Source organism: Lepidochelys kempii, chromosome 2 (genome assembly GCF_965140285.1).
Source record: "Lepidochelys kempii isolate rLepKem1 chromosome 2, rLepKem1.hap1, whole genome shotgun sequence".
Lineage (NCBI taxonomy): Eukaryota > Metazoa > Chordata > Testudines > Cheloniidae > Lepidochelys > Lepidochelys kempii.
The window spans coordinates 167,694,093-167,713,701 of record NC_136381.1 but is presented as its reverse complement, the minus strand read 5'-3'; the positions used below and the strand labels follow the sequence as shown (position 1 = coordinate 167,713,701).

Genomic DNA, 19,609 nt, shown 5'->3' with positions numbered 1-19,609 from the left:
TCACTTGTTTCAAAACCCAGGCAAGTGACAATTTAAGAAAACAGCTTTGCTTCCAGATCTTTCGCTGATTTCAAGTGTATTCTTTTGCAGTTAATGGTATAGAAAATACCAGTCACTTTAAATCCCTGATTCTTTGAAATTCACAGTGCTATCATCAAACGGAATTTGTTTTAATGTTATCCCAAAGAAGGCTGGGTGCCAAAACTCCCCATCCTTTCCCCCCCCCGCCCCCAACCTCCCCCCCCCCCCGCCCCATGCTCTAGCTCCTTTCATAGTACGCTAACTCCACGGCTCCCTCCAGGCAGATGAGGTGCCGCCCTTCTTACAGCTAGGAGAAGGAGGGATCGGACTTTGGACTGTAACTCTAATACTTTCTGTAGCACAGCACTGTCACCAAGCTGCCCCAGGAAGTACACATGATCAAAGAACTGGATATGTTCCAACTGTTTCAAATTAAAACAAAACAAAACAAAACAGGCATGGCACAAAGCAGTGAAAATACAAAAAACTCTTTCCTCTTTTGCAGTTACTTGGACTTGTGGGGAATTCACTCGTACAGAAGAGAGGCATGTATAAAACATGAACCCTAAAATACAGCTATCAAAAAGAGGGAAAACTGAGCAGGCACTTTCTCACGTCCCCCTGTCTACCTTGCGGAATGAAGAAAAACTGCACCCGGACAAGTCTCCTAATAACCAGTCGCATTCGTGCAACTGCAGTTAGGAATAAGCAGAAACCCAATTTGCTTTGCGCGCGCGGGGGGGGGGGGGACTCCCGATGGATTTTGAAGTGTTTGGAGATTGAGCATCATTATTGACGGGGACATTTACCTTCCGCACAAGCAAACGTAATTGAAGTTTATACTTATGGACTTTGACAGCTGAAGCTTATTTCCATTTAAGTCCATTTCTATGCACGCAGGAGCAGACCTTAAAATTTACAGGACCATCTTTTGGGGATTGTTGTGGATAGCTCATTGGCGGCTTCTGCTCAGTGCACAGCAGCGGTTAAAACAAATAGGGATGCTTGGGTGTATTAATAAAAGAGCAGAGTCTCATCTGGGGAGACAGGATTTCATAAACATCATTGAACAGTGCAAAGCCTTCTAGTTCAGAGAAGTATGAATTATCAGGTAAGCCATTGCAAAATGGTTACAAAAGGATGGAGGACCGGCAATATATTTAAAAATAATTGTCAGGACTTACAACTGGAGTGGAGAAGGGGGGAAGCATGGTTTTTCTCTGCTGGGGAATCCTGTAGTTCTGGTACAGTAGCATTCCATACTGGAGAGGGAGATGGAAGGAAAAGAAACATTCAACTGAATCTCTTTACAGCAACTATGGTAATGACACTTACACTGGAGAGGATACTGCACGCTTAGTTCGGTATTAGATATAGTCCTCGGGCAAACTGGATTACGTAATAATGAGCACGGGGCAGCCGAGGCAGCCAAACGTGCATGGTAAGTTTATCACAAGGATAACACCTCCACATATATAAACTAAATACCCATGAACAGCTTGATCCACGCACCCAAGTAAGACTCATACATATGCCCAGGCAGATCATCTCTGCTTAGCAACTCCTGTTCATCAGCCACCACTTCAGAATGTCTCGACATCTCCCGCTACAGTGGTATCCATCCTTTAAAGAGAAGCCCACTTGGACAGTCAGTTTTTGCTGATCCCTTGGATTCCCCAGTCAAAGCAGATTTTGCTTTATTTTAGGCAGAGAACACAGTGATGCCTATAAAGTTTGTACAAATGATTCAATTCTAAAAAGATCACTTTCAGCTACTTAAAACTTTTGAGGGTGAAAGTTGGCAGAGTCATCACTCGGAGCAAATTATTTTTTTTAACAGTTGAGTGAAACTGATTAATTGATTCAGTTATCTGAAAAGAGAGAACACGCACTTTCATCTCCCCCTTTCCCCTTTTTTAATAGTGGGACTTAAAAACAATAGCTCGAACCCTTCAGTGGTTGGTGTTAAGAGATTAAAAAATTGGCAGGGAGATATACCATAGGCTCATATGTGGCTTTCAGTGGTCTTGCTATGATTTGTCTAACTTACAGGGTTTTTTAGAGCATACTTAGTGCTTGAACGTATGTAATTAGTTCTCTTAAGAGGCTGCAAATGTTCTGCTGGCTTTGTGCCTAGAAAGCTCCAGACTGCACAGGGGGTATGATGCAATTTTATGTGTGGAATGAGTGAGGCTGAGCTGGACTGGAAGTAATGCCTCCGATAAGTGAAGGTCTCACAGCATTGAGAGGCAGAGGAACTGGCAGTAGTATTCTTCTACCTCCTCCTACCAAAATACCCTTTAAAGAGCACAGAAAATAATAAAGTAGATCGTATACATTTGGACTCTTTTGGGTATAAACATACTGATTTTAAGCTTTCCAGTTCAGTTTTGAATTTAACGTTAGTGTTTCTGTATCTACATTTGTATATAATTTATTATAATTATTTCAACAGGAAGTAACAGTGGCACTGTACTTCAATCTCACGTACAAAAATGAGATCTGGAACTATAACTATGTTACTCATCATTCATGACAAAGTTTACACTCATGTGCAGCTTCGAATGTAGAAAAAATATGATAGACTATAATACATGTTCTTATTTGAGAATCAGTATTTGACCATGGCTTCCACATGGCTTTTAATCTTAAATAATGGCTTCAATTTATTGCATGCCTGGACAGTTAGCTGATCAAAATTCAGTAAAAAGTAACTGGAGACAGAACTATGCTAGTGGACATTGAAGAGACACTTGCAGCTCACAAGCCTCAGTCTGAAAATCACTGGTGTAGAGGTAGCATTTAATGGGTCTCCTGTGGCTCTTTTGCAGCTCAAAATATTAAAACAGTGCTATTTAGCCACTTGAGGTCTGGGTATCACTGATCTGCACAAATCAGATACACATTTTGTATTCAGGTACAGTCCAGGATACAAGAAACAACATGCATATCCTGGAGTACATTTATCTAGTACAGCCTGTTTTGTATTCACTTACAAATGGGAAAAGGATTTTCTGTACTGTAATTTACAGAGAATTGTTCTTAAAGATTAACGGGTTAGATAATTTGGAGAGCATTCAAATCAATGAGTTCTGATTTGGAAAATAAGAGCTTAATGCACAGAGAATGGACTGAAAAGCTGAAGTTCCATATGTGCGTGTGTGATAGAGGAACTTCACTACTGATGCAAAAGGAACTTTGATAAAATTATTATAAATTTACTCTTCTAATGTTAGGTCATTACAAACTTGCCTGTACCTTTACTGAGTATTAGGAGATGGTTATCATTACTTTCATGCATACGGTGCTTGTAGAAAAGTTCCTCAGAGGCACATATTTTTATTTATTTTATCATATGAAATGTCCAAGCTAAGGAAACTCCTAGGAATTCTGTTGACTGTCAACGTGACAAACTCCCCAAGTGTCCAGGGAGATAAAACCACTTGTATTACCTCTAGGGATATTTATACTAACTCTGAAATGCATTTTTTAATTCCCATATTGCTTTATTTTTTTATACTAATGTCTTATCTGCTATGTTTTGAAAAACGGATGTAAGCTTGGTTGTTGTGATTGGTGCTTGGTATAGAATATTTAATAGTAGTTTTTAATTGCAAATTGTATACTGCAACTGGTAAACGCCGTTTGGCCTACAAGGCATCCAAACCAGAGCATCTTATCACAGAACAGGACACATCTGTTGTCTAAAATGTCAGTTGGAAAAGAAATGGTTTATCTCAAACAACAGACCTTGCAAAAGAGTTAGGTCCTGACTTCGAGAGGATGTTAACAGGAAAAAGAAGTCATGTATAGGGACGTATTATCAGAAGCAAAAAAGTTGGTAGTAAAGAGAATTATTTCACAGTCATTCTAAAATCTTGCTCCTTGAAGCCTTAAGAAAAACATTTATACTTGAGAAATATTTTGTAGAAAACCTTTGTTTACTTCTTAAATGTTGAGATGGCAAGCCCTGGTGAAATGCATACTTCTGAATATGTTACATAAAAGCAAAACTTCTAATGTAATTCCTAAAATCATTGCTATGTAAATGGTAAAATGCTTTATGTGCTATCATGGAATCCAGTGACCTTGCTAAACTGATTACTGATGTAAGTATAAAATATTTATATTAATTGAGATTATTTAGCATACTATCTGGCATACTCAAGCAGCAATTCCCTCACCCAACTCAGGAAGACTAGACAAATCATTCCAAATCATTGCAAAAATTGTTTCTAAAGAAGTTGATGATTTTTCGTAACTATTTAAGCTAAAATCTAAGAATTTATTTAAATTTAAGAGCCTATTTGGAGAACTAAAAAACTTCAATACAAAAGAACAAGAGAGTGTTTGGATTTTTTAAAAAAGATTTTCAGTTCCTGTTGAACCTCTCTCAGAAAACGCCTGGATAAAAAGGAAGTTAAAACTAACCTTTAAAATTATCTAAGGTTTTCCTGCCACAAGAGAACAAAGACCAATAGACATGTGTCACATGTTCATTAAGCATACTGCATATTCAGAAGCTGAAGGTGTACCCATAACCAAACCCTGAAGGCATGGAGCCAGTGAAAGGATGACAGCAGCCAACTTTGAATCTAAACAAGCCGACAAGATGTTTTCTTAAAATGTCATGAAAATAGGAAGGAGAAGATTATAAAAACTCTAAACTGAGCCCCCAACACACACAGCCAAGAGATTAGATTTAAAAACTCCTGAAGTGATTTTATTGGGATATGGAAATGCTCTTTTAACTTAAGATGTCAACAGCTTCTCCTGGTAACCACCAAATAGTGAGACCAGATAGGTCTGGAGTGGAGACAGGGCCTGGGCTCTAGGTCTCTGCTGGGTGGGAGGGTCCCAGAGCTCAGGCTCCAGCCCAAACCCGGAAGTCTACACAGCAAGGAAACAGCCCCGCAGCCCAATTTGTTTGGCATGGGCCAGCCCCAGGTTTTTCTTTTCTGTGTAGACACTGATAAACAGAAAAATAGTTAACTGGATTTAGGATTCTTAATATTCGTTAATTGGTCTGTCTTAAGATAGATCCATAAATGGTTTCTAAGTAACTGATTTAAATCCTTTCTTTGATTTATTAAGATTTGGTAAAGATTATAACTGGGAAAAGTAAACAAACTGTTTGTTATTCCTAAAAATCAACAGGACTCGCCTGCCTTGCAACAAAATTTTTGCACATTTATAAACAGTCTTGGTTTTCTAACGATGCACTGAAATTGGGCTCACAGCAACTTTGGGAATAAGACCCTGGTCTCAATTTATGAAGAGAAAAGTGGCTCCACCGAAGAAAGGCCAGTTCTCAAGGGTGCAATGTCTACTCTCTACAGAGTGGCACCCAGAAGAGACTGTAATGGAAGTAGCCAAGTTATCATTTGTGTTCTGTCTTTTGTTTTCCTTTCCTTTTTTATATAATAAAATAGCCAAAGGTAATAATCGTGATTATTTTGCTTGGCTTCAATAATGATGCCCCTAAAGTATGTAGAAGAACCCCTGCGACTAACAGTGGAAGTCTCATCTCTGAGTTGGCACCTAGAGAAACAATTCATGGATAGCTGAACCACCATATCTTGTTTCTCAAGACTAAATTTTTTAGTAATTTGGGGGATAAAAATTACATGACATGCAACACAAATTTAAAATTACCACTTTCTATCCCATTTGTCTGGAAATTAGCCAGGACTAAAGACAAACCAGCCAGACAAATTTTTAAAACTGAGGAGTGGGTCTGGGGATAAAAGTGTTGTAGAATAAGGTAAATATACAACTATGAACTTTCTGCGTACTCTGCAATACTTCCTGGTAAACATCCTGTGTGAGGGACGGTTTGGCCACTGATAATGGATTACAATAGAAAGTGATAATGTTAACCTCAGAGGTTGTAGAATTATCCTGCAGTTAAGACAGTGCCACATTCCTACTGGAGCACTGCGGGCTGTAGCGTTGATACTGAACTTCCTGTTTAGCCTCAAGAATACAAAACCATTGGCTGACCCCAGCATCAAGTTGCCCTTTTGGTTATGATGTGACATTGTGTATGGAGATGCTATAAATGCATTAACTAGAATCTAGGGGATACATTTTAAAATGTGACAAGTGATTTGGGGTGACTCTTCACCCACCTTAAAGACCTCTGATTTTCAGAGAGTGCTGAGTACCCATCCCCTCTGAAATCTGGCCCTTCAAGGTGTCTCAGGAGTTGGGCACCCCTTCGTCACTTGGGAATATTTAAGTCTAAGAAGACAACATTAAATTTGTGTTGCCCACCTGGATCTGACTTCTTATGCATCCACCTTACATAGTGGCACTATATTCACATAAAGCTGTAGCACAGAAATTGAGAGTTAGCACGGAGGGGAGGCTTTTCATGGATGAGACAGGAGAGAATTTATGTTGCCCTTGACAAAAGTGAGGCTCTGAAAGCCTCTAGGTTCTTCTCCTCTAAACGAGATTTTCATGGTTGGAATTTATAAAGGGTACTTCTACAGATCTGTAGATTCTAACCAACCTCCTCCTCGATGGGGGCCAGACAGTCCATTGCTTCTCTGCTAGAACACAAAAGATTGTTTCCCACTGAGGTTTCTCTCCATTTTACCCCACTCCAACACAATCTATCATACAAGACTCTTAACTACACCATCACCCTGCCAGCTGAGTGAGGAAGCTAATACTACTGTTTTTGTTGAGAGTATACAGTTAAGTGTCCTTCCATGCACCCCTTCCAATGCAAAACATATTCACTCCTTGCTCTCAGATATACATACTCTTGACCCAGGTCGGATGTTGAATCATGTTTTATTAGAAGCCACACCAGTTAAACAAAACCACTACAAAAAACCACTGCAGTTTTTAAAAGTCAATTTGCCTCAGGAAATAGAAAACAAAGATTCTGAACAAAATGGCAGAACAGGACACTATACAGTATCTTGTACTAGTTAAAATCACTGCAAGTTAATGAGCCTAAATACTTTACCTAAACTCTTGATATATTTTTTTTTTTGGTAGATTCTGCATTGACATGATGAGTTTAAAACCAATGACTGTTTTGATTTTTGAGGCAAACATATACTTTATATTTTGCCATGCCAGGATTGTGTTTTATTTATACGTGCAATGAATATAATCTAATGCTGTGGTTACAAGCTTCTGATTAAAAGCTGTATCCAGTATTTTACTTTCCAAAATGGAAGTACCTGCTACAGAATATAGCTGACCTTGGGATACATAAGTGAGCAGTTCGATAAGAGTAACTAGGGATTTCTTCATAAAAATATTGCCTTGTGTATTCAGTGCACAATAGTATGGGAAAGCTGAAATCTCTCAAGAATATGAAGACAGCTGTAGACCTAGTCTAATTTAGGCTATGAGAAAGTAGGTACCTTGAGGAGTCTAAATGCAGTCATCCAACATGTTCTGCTCTGCTCATCTTCAGCACACAGCAACCTCAATTCCTTAGTTTCATTTCTCACTCTGTTGGGCTACAAAATGTAAGAGAGAATTCAGTTACATTTAACAGGAAAGCAACAGCACTTGACATGTACTGTATAGGAAAGGCAGGCACAGAGAGTAAAAAAACGGGAAGTATGTGTCAAAAAAAAATACTCGCTCACACTGAACTTCTGTTCAGTGGAGGCAAAAATATATTTGGAGAGAAAAGTCTGCAACCAACTTCCCTGACTGATCCCCAATAAAAGAAGAATGATCAGTTTGTAATCTTTGCCATTTTACAACACTCTGCCACTCAAACATCTTGTATCCAAGGCTATCACGACACTGTACAATTTAAGTAAACTAATCCCCATAATAACCTTGCAAATGAAGGCTTTGTTAGTGCCATTTTAAAGATGGGATTTGGAAGTAGAGAGATGAACTGACCCATCCAATGTCACACACGAAGTCTGGATGCAGGGACCAGATCTCCCAACACTCAGTCCCGTGCCTTAACCACACCACTCCTCAGATAACCATTATCTTATTGCTGAGTGTGTTTTTTCCTGCATTCTTACTGTTCATGTTAAGATGAATACACTACTTGGAAGTGTTTTTTTGACCACCTACACTTGAAATGAGGAAGACTGTGCGTAATTAAAACAAAACAAAAAAAATGGGAGTTTATGTTTTTGACAGATAAGTTTACCTGACAATTACCCACCCTAACAGCTCCTGCTGTCCCCTCTGCCAATGGCACTCAGGCAGAAATATTACCGCTGGAGCTACCCACACCTCTGCAGATAAGAGGCCAGAGAATGTCAGGTTTGCCTTGTGAGGAGCTACATACATTGCCTTAGAGAGCCCCATATAAGAGGGGAGGAGAGCTCTACCCCACCCCTTCAATGCCTATACAAATGGCTTTCCCTGGTTAACTCAGTATGTCTCCACTAGCCATCCTTCCTTACCCGGGGAAAGAGTTTATTTCTAGCCAAACGGTACTTGCTAGGAAAGAGACAAGTTCACAGAAATGAAGAACTACTCTCTACTGCCTCCACCACCACAAACCCATCAATAAAAGCAGCCCCCATGCCTGTCTCCCCACTCCTCTCCACAGATTTTCATCTGGGACCTGTTACATGGAGACACACAGTAGGTAGCCTTATTTTCAACAGTACCCAAATGATAGACAACTGGATTTACGTGCTTTAAAAAAATGTTACCAGGCATGTTGGTGACAACAATGAGAAAGAGGGAGGCACACTGAGGTGTGTCTATACACAAATGTTGTACCACTTCAGCTATGCTGGTTCAGTTAATATCAGTACAACCCCTAGCATGGCAGGCATTATACTAGTAAAAAGTATTCTGTCTAATTCCCTTTCCCATATAAGGATAAGCTATACCAGTTGAGTATCTTTATCCTGGTATAACTGCAACCACTCTACTGGTTGTACAGATATAACTTTATTGGTCAAAGAAAAAAATCATCCCCCTAACTCACATGGTTATACCAGTACAAAAGCTGCAGGTAGGCCAGGCATAACTGTTAAAAACCAACCCAATATACTTTACTCTTCGTTTTTCAAACTGACATTCTGCTTTAAAGTAAGTGCAAACAAGCTGCCTGTCATATTGGTCCATTTACCTCAGTTTAGAGTGGGATCCTCTGCTATGTAATTTGGGCACTCGCTCTCACAAGGAACTTTCCTTTTCACAGTGATTAAGGTATGAAAAGTAGAGACTATATGTGAATGTCTGGAGAGAGTGTTTGAACATATAACCCCAAGGCCATCCAACAGGCTCACTACCTGACAGCAGTTAGATGATTTTGTACTCAAACCTGCCAGTCCAAAAGACATTCCAGGATTTCACAGCATAGAAGCACTGATACTTAAAATAAACCCACACAGAAACTGAACGCCCATGACCCTCAGATTATATTTTTAAAGCTTCAGGGGCCCTCTCATGTACTAACATCAGAGCTTCTGAATCCAAGAGTAATACACAAGCATGCAATTCTAGGTTTTCCATTGTGGAACCTCGTGAGGTCTTGTCTGCTCAGTTATTTGAAAATGCCATTGACTTTTACATTTAAATAAACGTAAAGTTTATAGCATTATTTAGACATAAATCACTATATTAGTAAATGGACAACCTGGAACAACTGTCACTGTTACTCGATTTGCTGCTGTCCGAAGTTTTATTCCTTTTGGTCAGACTGTGCTGCCCTCCTACTCTCACCTTCCCACTGCCTAGTACCAGTCTCCAAAAGTCCTTCTGAAGTCAACAGGATTACTTGGTGAGTAAACTTCTACACACAGTGAGTAAGGGTATCACAAATTTGCTTAAAAAAATGCTAACGATTTCAGTTCCACCTTGGGAACAAGTTAATGAGAGGAATTACCTTTACACAAAATCCATAGTCTGCAGGAGCATTATACAATTTCTTGCCTGCTATCAATGAGAAGATATTGCTGTCTTCTAGGTCAGCTAACAACTGCAAGTGTCTTGGCTCCTGTGGAAATATTGTACCTTTTTAATTGTAGGATTAAACCACTGAAACATTTCAGTGCCAGCCATACCTTCTCTGAAGAATAACATCCATCAGAGGGCAGTGTATGCACATTTAAACTGCCTCTCTCTAAGCACTTGAAGTTTTATTTAACATATACTAAAATGAACAATTTGACCTCTTCAGATTGGCTATACATTTGTAAAGGGAAAATTGTTCTCAGGACGCATACTGACAAACGGATCTGTATTTCTGAGATATTTGCTTGCAAGGGAAATACCATGAGACCAATAAAAACCCCAAAACAAAACAAAGCACCAACCCCCGCAAAACTACACAATAGCAGGAGAAGGGAGGGAGTTTATGCAGAAAGTTGACAAACAGTTACATTCCAGTATGATGTAAATGATGCTTAAAGTGGGTTTTGCCTTCTACATCGCTATACTGGTTCTGATTAAAGTTTTTCAAATTTAATAATTCAGCCTTTAGTTACCATCTAAAATAAACCCATAAGAAGTTCACTTATAAAGCAAGTCTTTTCTCCCCAATCCCTAAACTCTCATTTAATGCAACTTCGGTAGCCACTTATATATTTTTATATATTAAAATCACACGTATATTTGAGTATATTATTATTATAATAAATAAATTCAAAGATGGATATTCAAGACGAAGGGATGTAGCAACCCAAGTCTTGTTTGCTACTTGCCCATAATTTATTTATTGTTTTGCATCATCTCCTTTTTTTAAAGAAAACTCTGTGGAAACTTTTATATTAAAAAATCTACTGTAAGTAGAAATTCATTTTACATATCAACAATTTTAGTAGCGCAATTCTTTTTTTTTTTTTTTAAATTACCTTTGAAGTTCCTTTTGTGGAGCAATAAAGTCCCGATCTTCTCAAACACACATATAACTTTTTCCACGATTTCCTACCCAACTCTTTCACATGCAAGAAACCTTGAATTTCAGGGCAGCTACTGGAGTTTAAAAAGTTCTGTGGGAGATGAAAATTAAAAAATTATCTGATTATGTATCATAAACATGGACAGAGCTAACACCACACCTGTAGCAAGGAGCAGTCAGTCACAGTCACTGATTTAGACTTGAATGTTCCTGAGTGAGAGCTGCTATCTTCTTTCAAAGCAAAGTAGATCAGCATGCACTAGGGAACTTTTGGTGTCCAGCAGCTGGGTCCACATGGACAGTTAAGTGTGTGGCAGGCTACAGCGTTGCAGATTTACACCCCAGCTTGCCATGCACTAACTATTAGTCTAGACACACCCTTAGTTACACTTAGCACATTGGCATATTCCTGTTTACCAGGCAAGAAACACTGGAGGTCTTCCTTGCTCCGGGTGTGATGCTAGCCAATACAGAATGTAACCATTCTTCCATACCTCTACTCCTCTTGCACTGATGAGTACGAAGTGATATTTCAAATCAACGTTTACACAGCATAGTCACAGGCAGCTTATTAATTCTAAGAATCTTGCTAGCCACTAGAAATGTGCCAACAAGTGTAGCTTGGAAACGACTGACTGGAATGCAAGACTTCATCCAGCAAATTTAGATAATGAACAGCCAGTTTCCGGATTATCCACCACCAATTAATATCATGTGTACCCCCTTCTGTCCCGCCCAGGGGTATGCACAAGGAGCAGAACATTTCACACTCAGTAACTCAAATACACTGCATTCTACTAAATCTTAACAACTACAAAGCCCCCAAGAAGTCAGGACCAAGAAATATTTTAAGAAATTAGGGTTGGTATGCTATTTCTAACGTATACAGAGATGCTAGAAGGTGAACTAATGGGAACAGCTGAATATGCATTCAGGCAAAGGAATCACAGAACTGTAGGGCTGGAAGAGATAGGTCATCTAGCTGAGGCAGTATTGTGCTCAGATATTTTAATATAAGGCACGCTGCAAGTATATGTATTTGCTGCAATGCCATGATTTTGGTAAGAATTTTTCTAAACAAATTTAAATTTTGTTGAGGCAATTTTTCCATTTAAAACCACTGTTTACCAGCAGGGAAGGACAAGGGCTACAGAGCTCAGGACCTCTTTGTCCCCAAATACTCAATCTTCCACCGGAGCCTGAATTGCTTCTCCTGGCAGCTATTGCTATGTTCTCTTCTCACCTCGTGCAAGACAAAATAAATTAAGAGTGATGGAATGTAAATCAAGAGTAAACCCAGTGAAGTTGGTGGGAGCTGCTAGGCATTCAGCACTTTGAAAGACAGGCCACTTATGTAGGTGTCTAACTTTAGGTAACTCACTTTTGAAAATCCTAGTCACTTTAGAAATACATTTGTAAGTCAGAGTGCTGATTAGACATGAAAATCTGTCTAACCCAGAGCCAGCAGGCTGTTGGGTGAAGCTAGTCAGTTAGGACTTATGTTTCATGCCCTTTGAATATTCCATAGAAGACTTGATGTTTTCTATATTTGTGTTGCCCTGGTTTTTATTCGCCTGGTAAAAATAAGTATGTAAGCCCTGTTACGAGGTAAAGAATCTTGGAGGTCAATGTCTGCTTCTCTTAGGATGCCCAGCATGTGCTCTGTTCATATTGACACAACATGCTCCTTTATAAGAACTATGAACTGCTTTGAACTGAATAAGGTATAATATATGTATGCAGCATTGTTTCAAACTGTATTTGTATATATATAATTTTTACAAAACTTTAGGCAAGCATCTATGGTATATTTCTTTTCTCTTGTCTGCCTTTAGTACCATTCAGGATGTATTAAACCATTGGTTTTAATCTTATTTTGCATTTATAAGTTTTTAGTTATTTTTATAAGAAAGTGGTTATACCAACCAATGAGAATCAACCTGACATATGTTTATGTGAAAGCAAATAAACTTACCACTAAATTTGGTACTTATCCTTTCTAACCATGAAGGTACACTTTTTTACATACATTTATTAAAGCAGTTATATATCTTAACATACATTTAAGATTCTTAATTTTTACGATGTTAGCAAATGGTGAGCAACTCGTTTCTTATTTACTAGACGAAGGTACTTTTTATTCAGGATTTGTGTCAGGCTGCATTTGGAAAGAAATTGGCATTTAATTAAACCTGTACAAAACCAGCCTTTGAAAACTGTGTTAGTTAAATAAAACTACCATAAATGTGCTGGATACATAAGAAGGAAAAAGGAAATTTATGATGAACAAGTTTTGCATTTAAAACTGATTTATTTAACAAGGGAAATATTAACATAGTTAGCGAATAGACAGATTGTTTCTGGCCACCATGGGTCAGATTTCTAAAGGTATTCAGGCACGTAAAGATGCAGATAGATACTTAGAGGGATTTTGCAAAGTGCCTCAGAAGATGAGATGCATAACTCCCACTGGTGTTAAGCATCACAAACTCTATGTCCATGTACATACATAGGGTCTTGGATGGGATTGTACTCAGGCAGGTATCCTGTCCTGCCACCCACGCTGCAGCAGCTACACTGCTATTTTTTAGCTCACTAGCTCAATCAAAGCTAACACGTGTACATCTACCTGATCTGGAAAGTATACCTTTAGCTGCTGTGCAGCTGTAACCTGGGTGGTCAGCAAACTGACATAGATCACATACACACACAGCGCTCTCACAGCTTAGCCATCAGAGGCACTCTTAACAGCAGCCCATGGTAAGGCCAGATGGCAATTTAGTGAGCAAAGGCAAACTAACTACTAACAGTTAACGTTTACCATTATTTAAAATCTAAATTAGACTGGCTAAAATCGGCAAAAATATTCAACAGTATGAACATACGCTAAATTAAAATCTCCTCTTTTCCCAATGACGTTTCCAGTCCTCTTTAATCTTCCCCCCTCACCCTTTATAAAGACTACTTTAGCACAAGACTGTCTTAGAATACCTGCAAAAGTTGCGACTGCGGGATGCTGCCGTTTGATTGCTGGCACCAGGCAACCATCTGCTCCGGAAAGAAATTCTACAAGGGGTGGGGGGGTAGGAGGAAAGACAGTTTGGAGTCAGACTGCATTTACATACTGGACTAGATCAGATGGATCTTTTCCAGTCTCCACCTTCTATCATGATTATTCTTAACTGAATTCAAGAATTCCTTATACCAGAGGTGGGCAAACTGTGGCCCGTGGGACCGTCCTGCCCGACCCTGAGCTCCTGGCCCAGGAGGCTCACCCCCGGCCCCTCCCCCATTGTTTTCCCTCCCACGCAGCCACACTGCTATGCAGCGCAATGCTCTGGGTGTAGGGGCTGTAGAGCTTGGCCTGACCTGGTGCTCTGTGCTGTGCGGCACGGTTGCTTGTCCTGGTGCAGCCATGCTGCCAGCCACCGCTGCTCCAGGTAGTGCGGTAAGGGGGTGGGGGGGGTTGGATAGAGGGCAGGGGAGTTTTGGGGGGTGGTCAGGGGTGTGGATAGGGGTCAGGGCGGTCAGAGGGCGGGAAACAGGGGTTGAATGGGGGCAGGGGTACTGGAAGGGCAGCCAGGAAGGAGGAGGAGGAGTTGGATGGGGCGGCGATCAGGGACAGGGAGCGGGGGGGTGGATGGGGCATGGGTCATGGGGGGGCAGTCAGGAAGGAGAGGGGGGTTGAATGGGGTGGTGGGGGGAAGTTAGGGGCAGGGAGTGCGCGGTGGTCAGGGAGAAGGGGTGGTTGGATGGGACGGGGTCCCGGGAGCTAGTCGGGGGGGGGGTGTTGGACGGGGTGGCGGGGGCAGTTAGGGGCGGGGAGTCCGGGGGCGGTCAGGGGACCAAGAGTAGGGAAGGGTGGATGGGGCAGGAGTCCCGGGGAGGGCCATCAGGGGGCGAGAAGTGGGGGGATCGGATGGGGGTGCGGGCCGGGCCATGCCTGACTGTTTGGGGAGGCACAGCCTCCACTAACTGGCCCTCCATACAATTTCAGAAACCCAATGCGGCCCTCAAGCCAAAAAGTTTGCACGCCCCTGCCTTACACCGTAAGTGATGCTAAAGCTTTCAAGCCCAATTCACTTTCTTCCTCCCTGCCAAACTACATTGATATGGCTTTTTTTAAAAAAAAAATAAAGTTTGAAATATTTCATAAGTACATTTCTCCATCTGTGAAATGAAGGATAAATTTATCTTTGATAAAGAAAATTCTCCATAACATTCTTCTCCTTCCTCTACAATAGAAAACTCAATCTAAGACATCTTTCGAGGTAGGGAGAGGAGTTAGGAATTACAGTCTCTGGTTTCTAGCAATGGAGGGAAAGAATAGTATGGTGGTTAGGACACTAGCTGAGGACCTGGGAGACCTAGATTAGAGTCCCTGGTCTGCCAGAGACTTTCTGTGTGGCCCTGGGCAAGTCACTTAGGCTCTCTGTGCCTTAGCTCCCCATTAGTAAAATGGGGATAACAGTACCTTCCTCACCGAGTGTTGTGAGGAAAACCACATTAAAGAATGTGAGATGCTCAGTTACTACGGAAATGGGTGTGGGTGTCCCATAAGTACTTTAAAATAGCTGTTTTCTCCCTCTAACCAAAGCACCTTTCTGTGTTGTATTGGGTTGGATTCCAGAGTTGTTCAGTTCCACCAGAATGGATCATATTAATTACCCAAACTTTAATGATGAGAAAGCATTCATGTGTAACTGTTAGGTTCCCCCCCCCACACCCATTTGCTTAGCAACTCTGCTGAAATCTTGACACTTTTCAATCTATCAAGACAAATCCCCTTTCAAAATCTTTTCCAATACATTTACTATGTTCAGGGCAATGTCAATCTATTTCTTATAATGAACAGTTAGCTAAAAAGTGTTCCAGGAAAATGAATACAAAATTTTCTGAACATGCATAAATACACAAGATCTGCAGGCTTGGTACAGCATTCTCTGCTGCACAGACTGGATACTAACAAGCTCTAAGTAAACATCCATTCCTCTTACATAACCGTCACTGTAGCATAGTCATTTATTTTAGACCCAAGTATCTTGTTTGACACTAACATGGTGTTTCTAAATCCTCTGAGTGTTCTACAGATGCTCCATATTATGATCTCATTATTTACCAAAGTCAAAAAACTTAATATTCAAAGGATTACCTTATTTCAGACTTCCTCTTCCTAGCTGTCTTTCTGTACCACATTTTAAAATGTCTATCACATAAGTACCATGGTGTACAGCATGATATGCTTCCAGTATAAATTCATCACATTAAGTTACTCTTTGAGCTATTAATCATTGTTAGAACGCTGAATGTACGGGTATCTATAAAACCAAATTAAAAGGTTGCCAACAAGCTAAACGGCAATAAAATCTATTGTACTTAGGAACACTATTCATTCTACTTCAGCTAATAAAAGTCTCATTCTTCAAGGCACTAACAGATTGAGGGAGAGAGAGAAATCACCCTACTGCCCCGTCATATAATTAGCCAGGTGAATTATGAAGATTAAATTTACCATCTTCCTTTAAGTACTAGCCAACACCAGATGCTTACACCTGACTGAAGGGATCAGTGGCCTGATCTGGTATAGAAAAAGAAGGAAGCATCATTTGATGGTGAGATCATGGGACTGGAAGCCAAACATTATGGGTTCTATTCTTACCTTTGCTACCAACTTAGGTAAATCACTGAAACAAATGTGCTAGTTCACCAACTTTTCACCAGAAATAATGCTTCATAACATATGGGTGTGGCAAGGCTTAAGGTCAAAGCACTTTGAGGTTATCAGATGAAAAGTACTATAGAAATGCAAAGGTTATAAATCACGTACAATCCATCCAGATACTTCAAGGTGGTACGGCTGGGGCAGTTTGCCAAACATACACCAACAGCTGGATCTGCAAATATCTGTGTGCGCACTCAACTAAGGTTCGCACCCGTTAGGCCATGTCTGGCCAAGTTTGAAAATCTTGTTCCAAATAAGCTCAGAAAGATTGCGATACCTTTAAAATCACAATAGCGTTTAGGTTCTTCTAATACTAACCTTAGTTTCAGTGATATAATGCAAAACCAACTGAAGTTTCATAGGCAGAAGGGAGGAGAGGAAAACGAGAGGTAGGGTTACTTTGATCCGCAAAGGAGAAAGAAGAAACCCACTAGAAAACAGTAGTAGGTTTACCTATTATGAACCCCTGCTCAACATACATACTGATAAAATCAGGTATGACAAGCACCTTAGAGGTTACTCACAGGTTTCTTCATTACTGGCAGAAACTAAGAGGTCTGGATATTCACCTTATTTGGTCAACTTGCTTCAGATCAATTAATAACTTTCAGGATAATGAATAAACTGAACGGCTGTTGCTTAGAAAAACCAAGCTGGGCTTTCCCTTTGTATGGTCATTCTTAGACACAGGAACAGCCACCCCGAAACAATCAGATTGTGCAGTCTGATAACCATCAAGATTCTCATTTTTGAGCACAAGATAAGTTAAGCATCTCTGGGCAACTGTGTTACTTGTTTTCAAGAAAGTTGTTTTATACAACCAAGACCTTACCATGCTCATTATTAACATATATAACATATTGTGGGGTCCCCATTGTGCTAAGCACTATACTAAGAGACAGTATGCAACAGCTTCTGTCCCCCCCCCCAGACAGTTTTACAGTCATTCTGGACAATGAGACTTACCACTGGATTTTTAAAAAATTCATATTTTGCATAATTCTTCCTGAACAAAAATTTACTTTCACTTCCCATAGTGGCCTCGACTTGGACTACGAGCTCATGGTCTTCCAAGCACCTCTCTGTGGAGGGAAAATACAATGTTAATGTCTAATCAGGTAGAAAAAAGGAAAATGTTCCAAATAGTACAAGTGAAACTGCTCTGAATTCATTTGTTACACAGAAATTCTGTATTAAGTTAACAAAAGCCTCTGTGGGAAAAGAGCTTTTATAGGCCTCAAATTATGCTGAAACTGGACCTAGAGGAATAAAACCATAGATAAAGCAATTTTGCTTTAAAAATGGTTTAGATTTAACATGGTAGGGTTTCGCGACAAATAAGGACTCTTGGGAACGAAGAGGTAATAGGATGGTTTGTGTACCCCAATGACTGCAAGAAACTTGAGTAATACAAACTAAATTTTTCTTTCGGTACTTGGTCTATTGTAAGGGAGTGAAGGGGTGGGGACAACTTTAAGAAACAAGTGTGATGGGACCACCATTAAGTCGTGCAATGTAACTTGAGGTGGGTGAAAAAAGTCCTATTCAGCACACTTTTCAAAATCTAATATGATCCTGAGGTAAACTTCAGGCCAGATTTATAAGATACTGAGTTTATTATAGAAGAAGTCAAAGGATCCCTCTTAAAGGAGTGCCAACAGACAGTAATAGAAGTTTTGTATTTATCACAGGGCAACTTTCTGCTACTAAAATTGGTCATTTGTACGAATGAACATCCCACCACTATTGCTTCTTATAATTCAGTTCAAAAGTAGAATACATATGAAAGAAAGAACAAGCTAGTTTAATGGGAACTATTCCATTGAAACAAGTAGCTCAAAGTTTTTTAAAACAACTTTTAGAGGACAATTGGTGCTAGTCTACTCCGGGACAATGATGTTAGTGTCCTGGTAGGCCTACTGAATGTTTCTAGGAAAACGTTTCAGTATTTTTCAGAGACAAGGTGGATGAGGTAATCTCTGTTAGGGACCAACTTCTGTTCTATGTAGCTTTGCTGTAGCCGTGTAGGTCCCAGAGTATTATAGACCAGCTGGGTGAGGTCATATCTTTTATTGGATCAACTTCGGTTGACAAGCTTTCAAGCTTACATGTAGCTCTTCTTTAGTTCACGGAAATGTACTCTGAGTGTCACAGATAAATACAAGGCGGAACAGATTGGTTGCATAAAGCCATAATTCGCCCCATCCCCCCTCCACAACTGGAGAGGTGTTAACAGAACATTTCACCTTGAATGGTCCCTTGAAATATGTGTTACCTACTTATGCTAAACAATCTGTTCCAATTTATATTTAGTTGTGACACTCTGAGTATGTTTCCCAGACCTAAAAAGAGCTATGTGTAAGCTTGAAAGTTTGTCTCTCTCACCAACAGGAGATGGTCCAAGAGAAGATATTACCTCACCTACCTTGTATCTCTAATAACCTGGGACCAACCACTGCTACAACATCACTGCATACAACATGTTCCCTATTTTTCAGATGGTTCATTATCAAGGTTTCTAGTATATAACTAGGAACGAGCAAACCAAACCAAAAAACACAACTGACCTGAAACTGCCTAAAATTCAAGCCTCTTGTGGTTCTGTGGTAACTCCTTCCTCACTTCACTTTCACATGTCTTTACACTTTCAAGGTTTCAGCCAGGACCAGAATTATCAAGATAGCATGGGAAAAGCTTCTCTTGTGATAATTTCAAGTGTAATGAAAAGCAAAAACTGATTGAAATCTCAAAAGCAGGCATATTCTTGCATGCCTTTCTGTTTAATTTAGTAGGCTAAAATTAAGATTTACCTTTCATTAGTAATGATCCACTGGAGGGCCAATTGTCTTTTCCCCATCTGCATTTGGCTCAACTGTGACATTTCATTGCGGACTTTAGAGGTTTCCAAGCCTTTGAGGCCACCAGATTGGATTATTGCACTTCACTCTTCATGGGGCTACCCCTGAAGATCATTTGGAAGATACAGCAAGGGCAGAAAGCAGCCTCCT

General features: G+C 40.1%; 1 protein-coding gene across 5 annotated transcripts in view; it reads right to left on the bottom strand.

Annotated features, from left to right (window-relative positions):
• GRB10 (growth factor receptor bound protein 10) overlaps positions 1–19,609 on the bottom strand; it is a 263,673-nt gene that overhangs the window by 10,071 nt on the left and 233,993 nt on the right. For all 5 annotated transcript variants that reach the window (XM_073332709.2, XM_078851673.1, XM_073332708.2 and 2 more), the window contains 6 exons: positions 17,568–17,683; positions 13,871–13,945; positions 10,833–10,970; positions 9,866–9,976; positions 7,410–7,508; positions 1,206–1,283 (listed from right to left, as the gene is read on the bottom strand). In XM_073332709.2, coding sequence (XP_073188810.1) covers positions 1,206–1,283; positions 7,410–7,508; positions 9,866–9,976; positions 10,833–10,970; positions 13,871–13,945; positions 17,568–17,683 — 617 coding nt within the window. The remainder of the gene's footprint in view (positions 1–1,205; positions 1,284–7,409; positions 7,509–9,865; positions 9,977–10,832; positions 10,971–13,870; positions 13,946–17,567; positions 17,684–19,609) is intronic.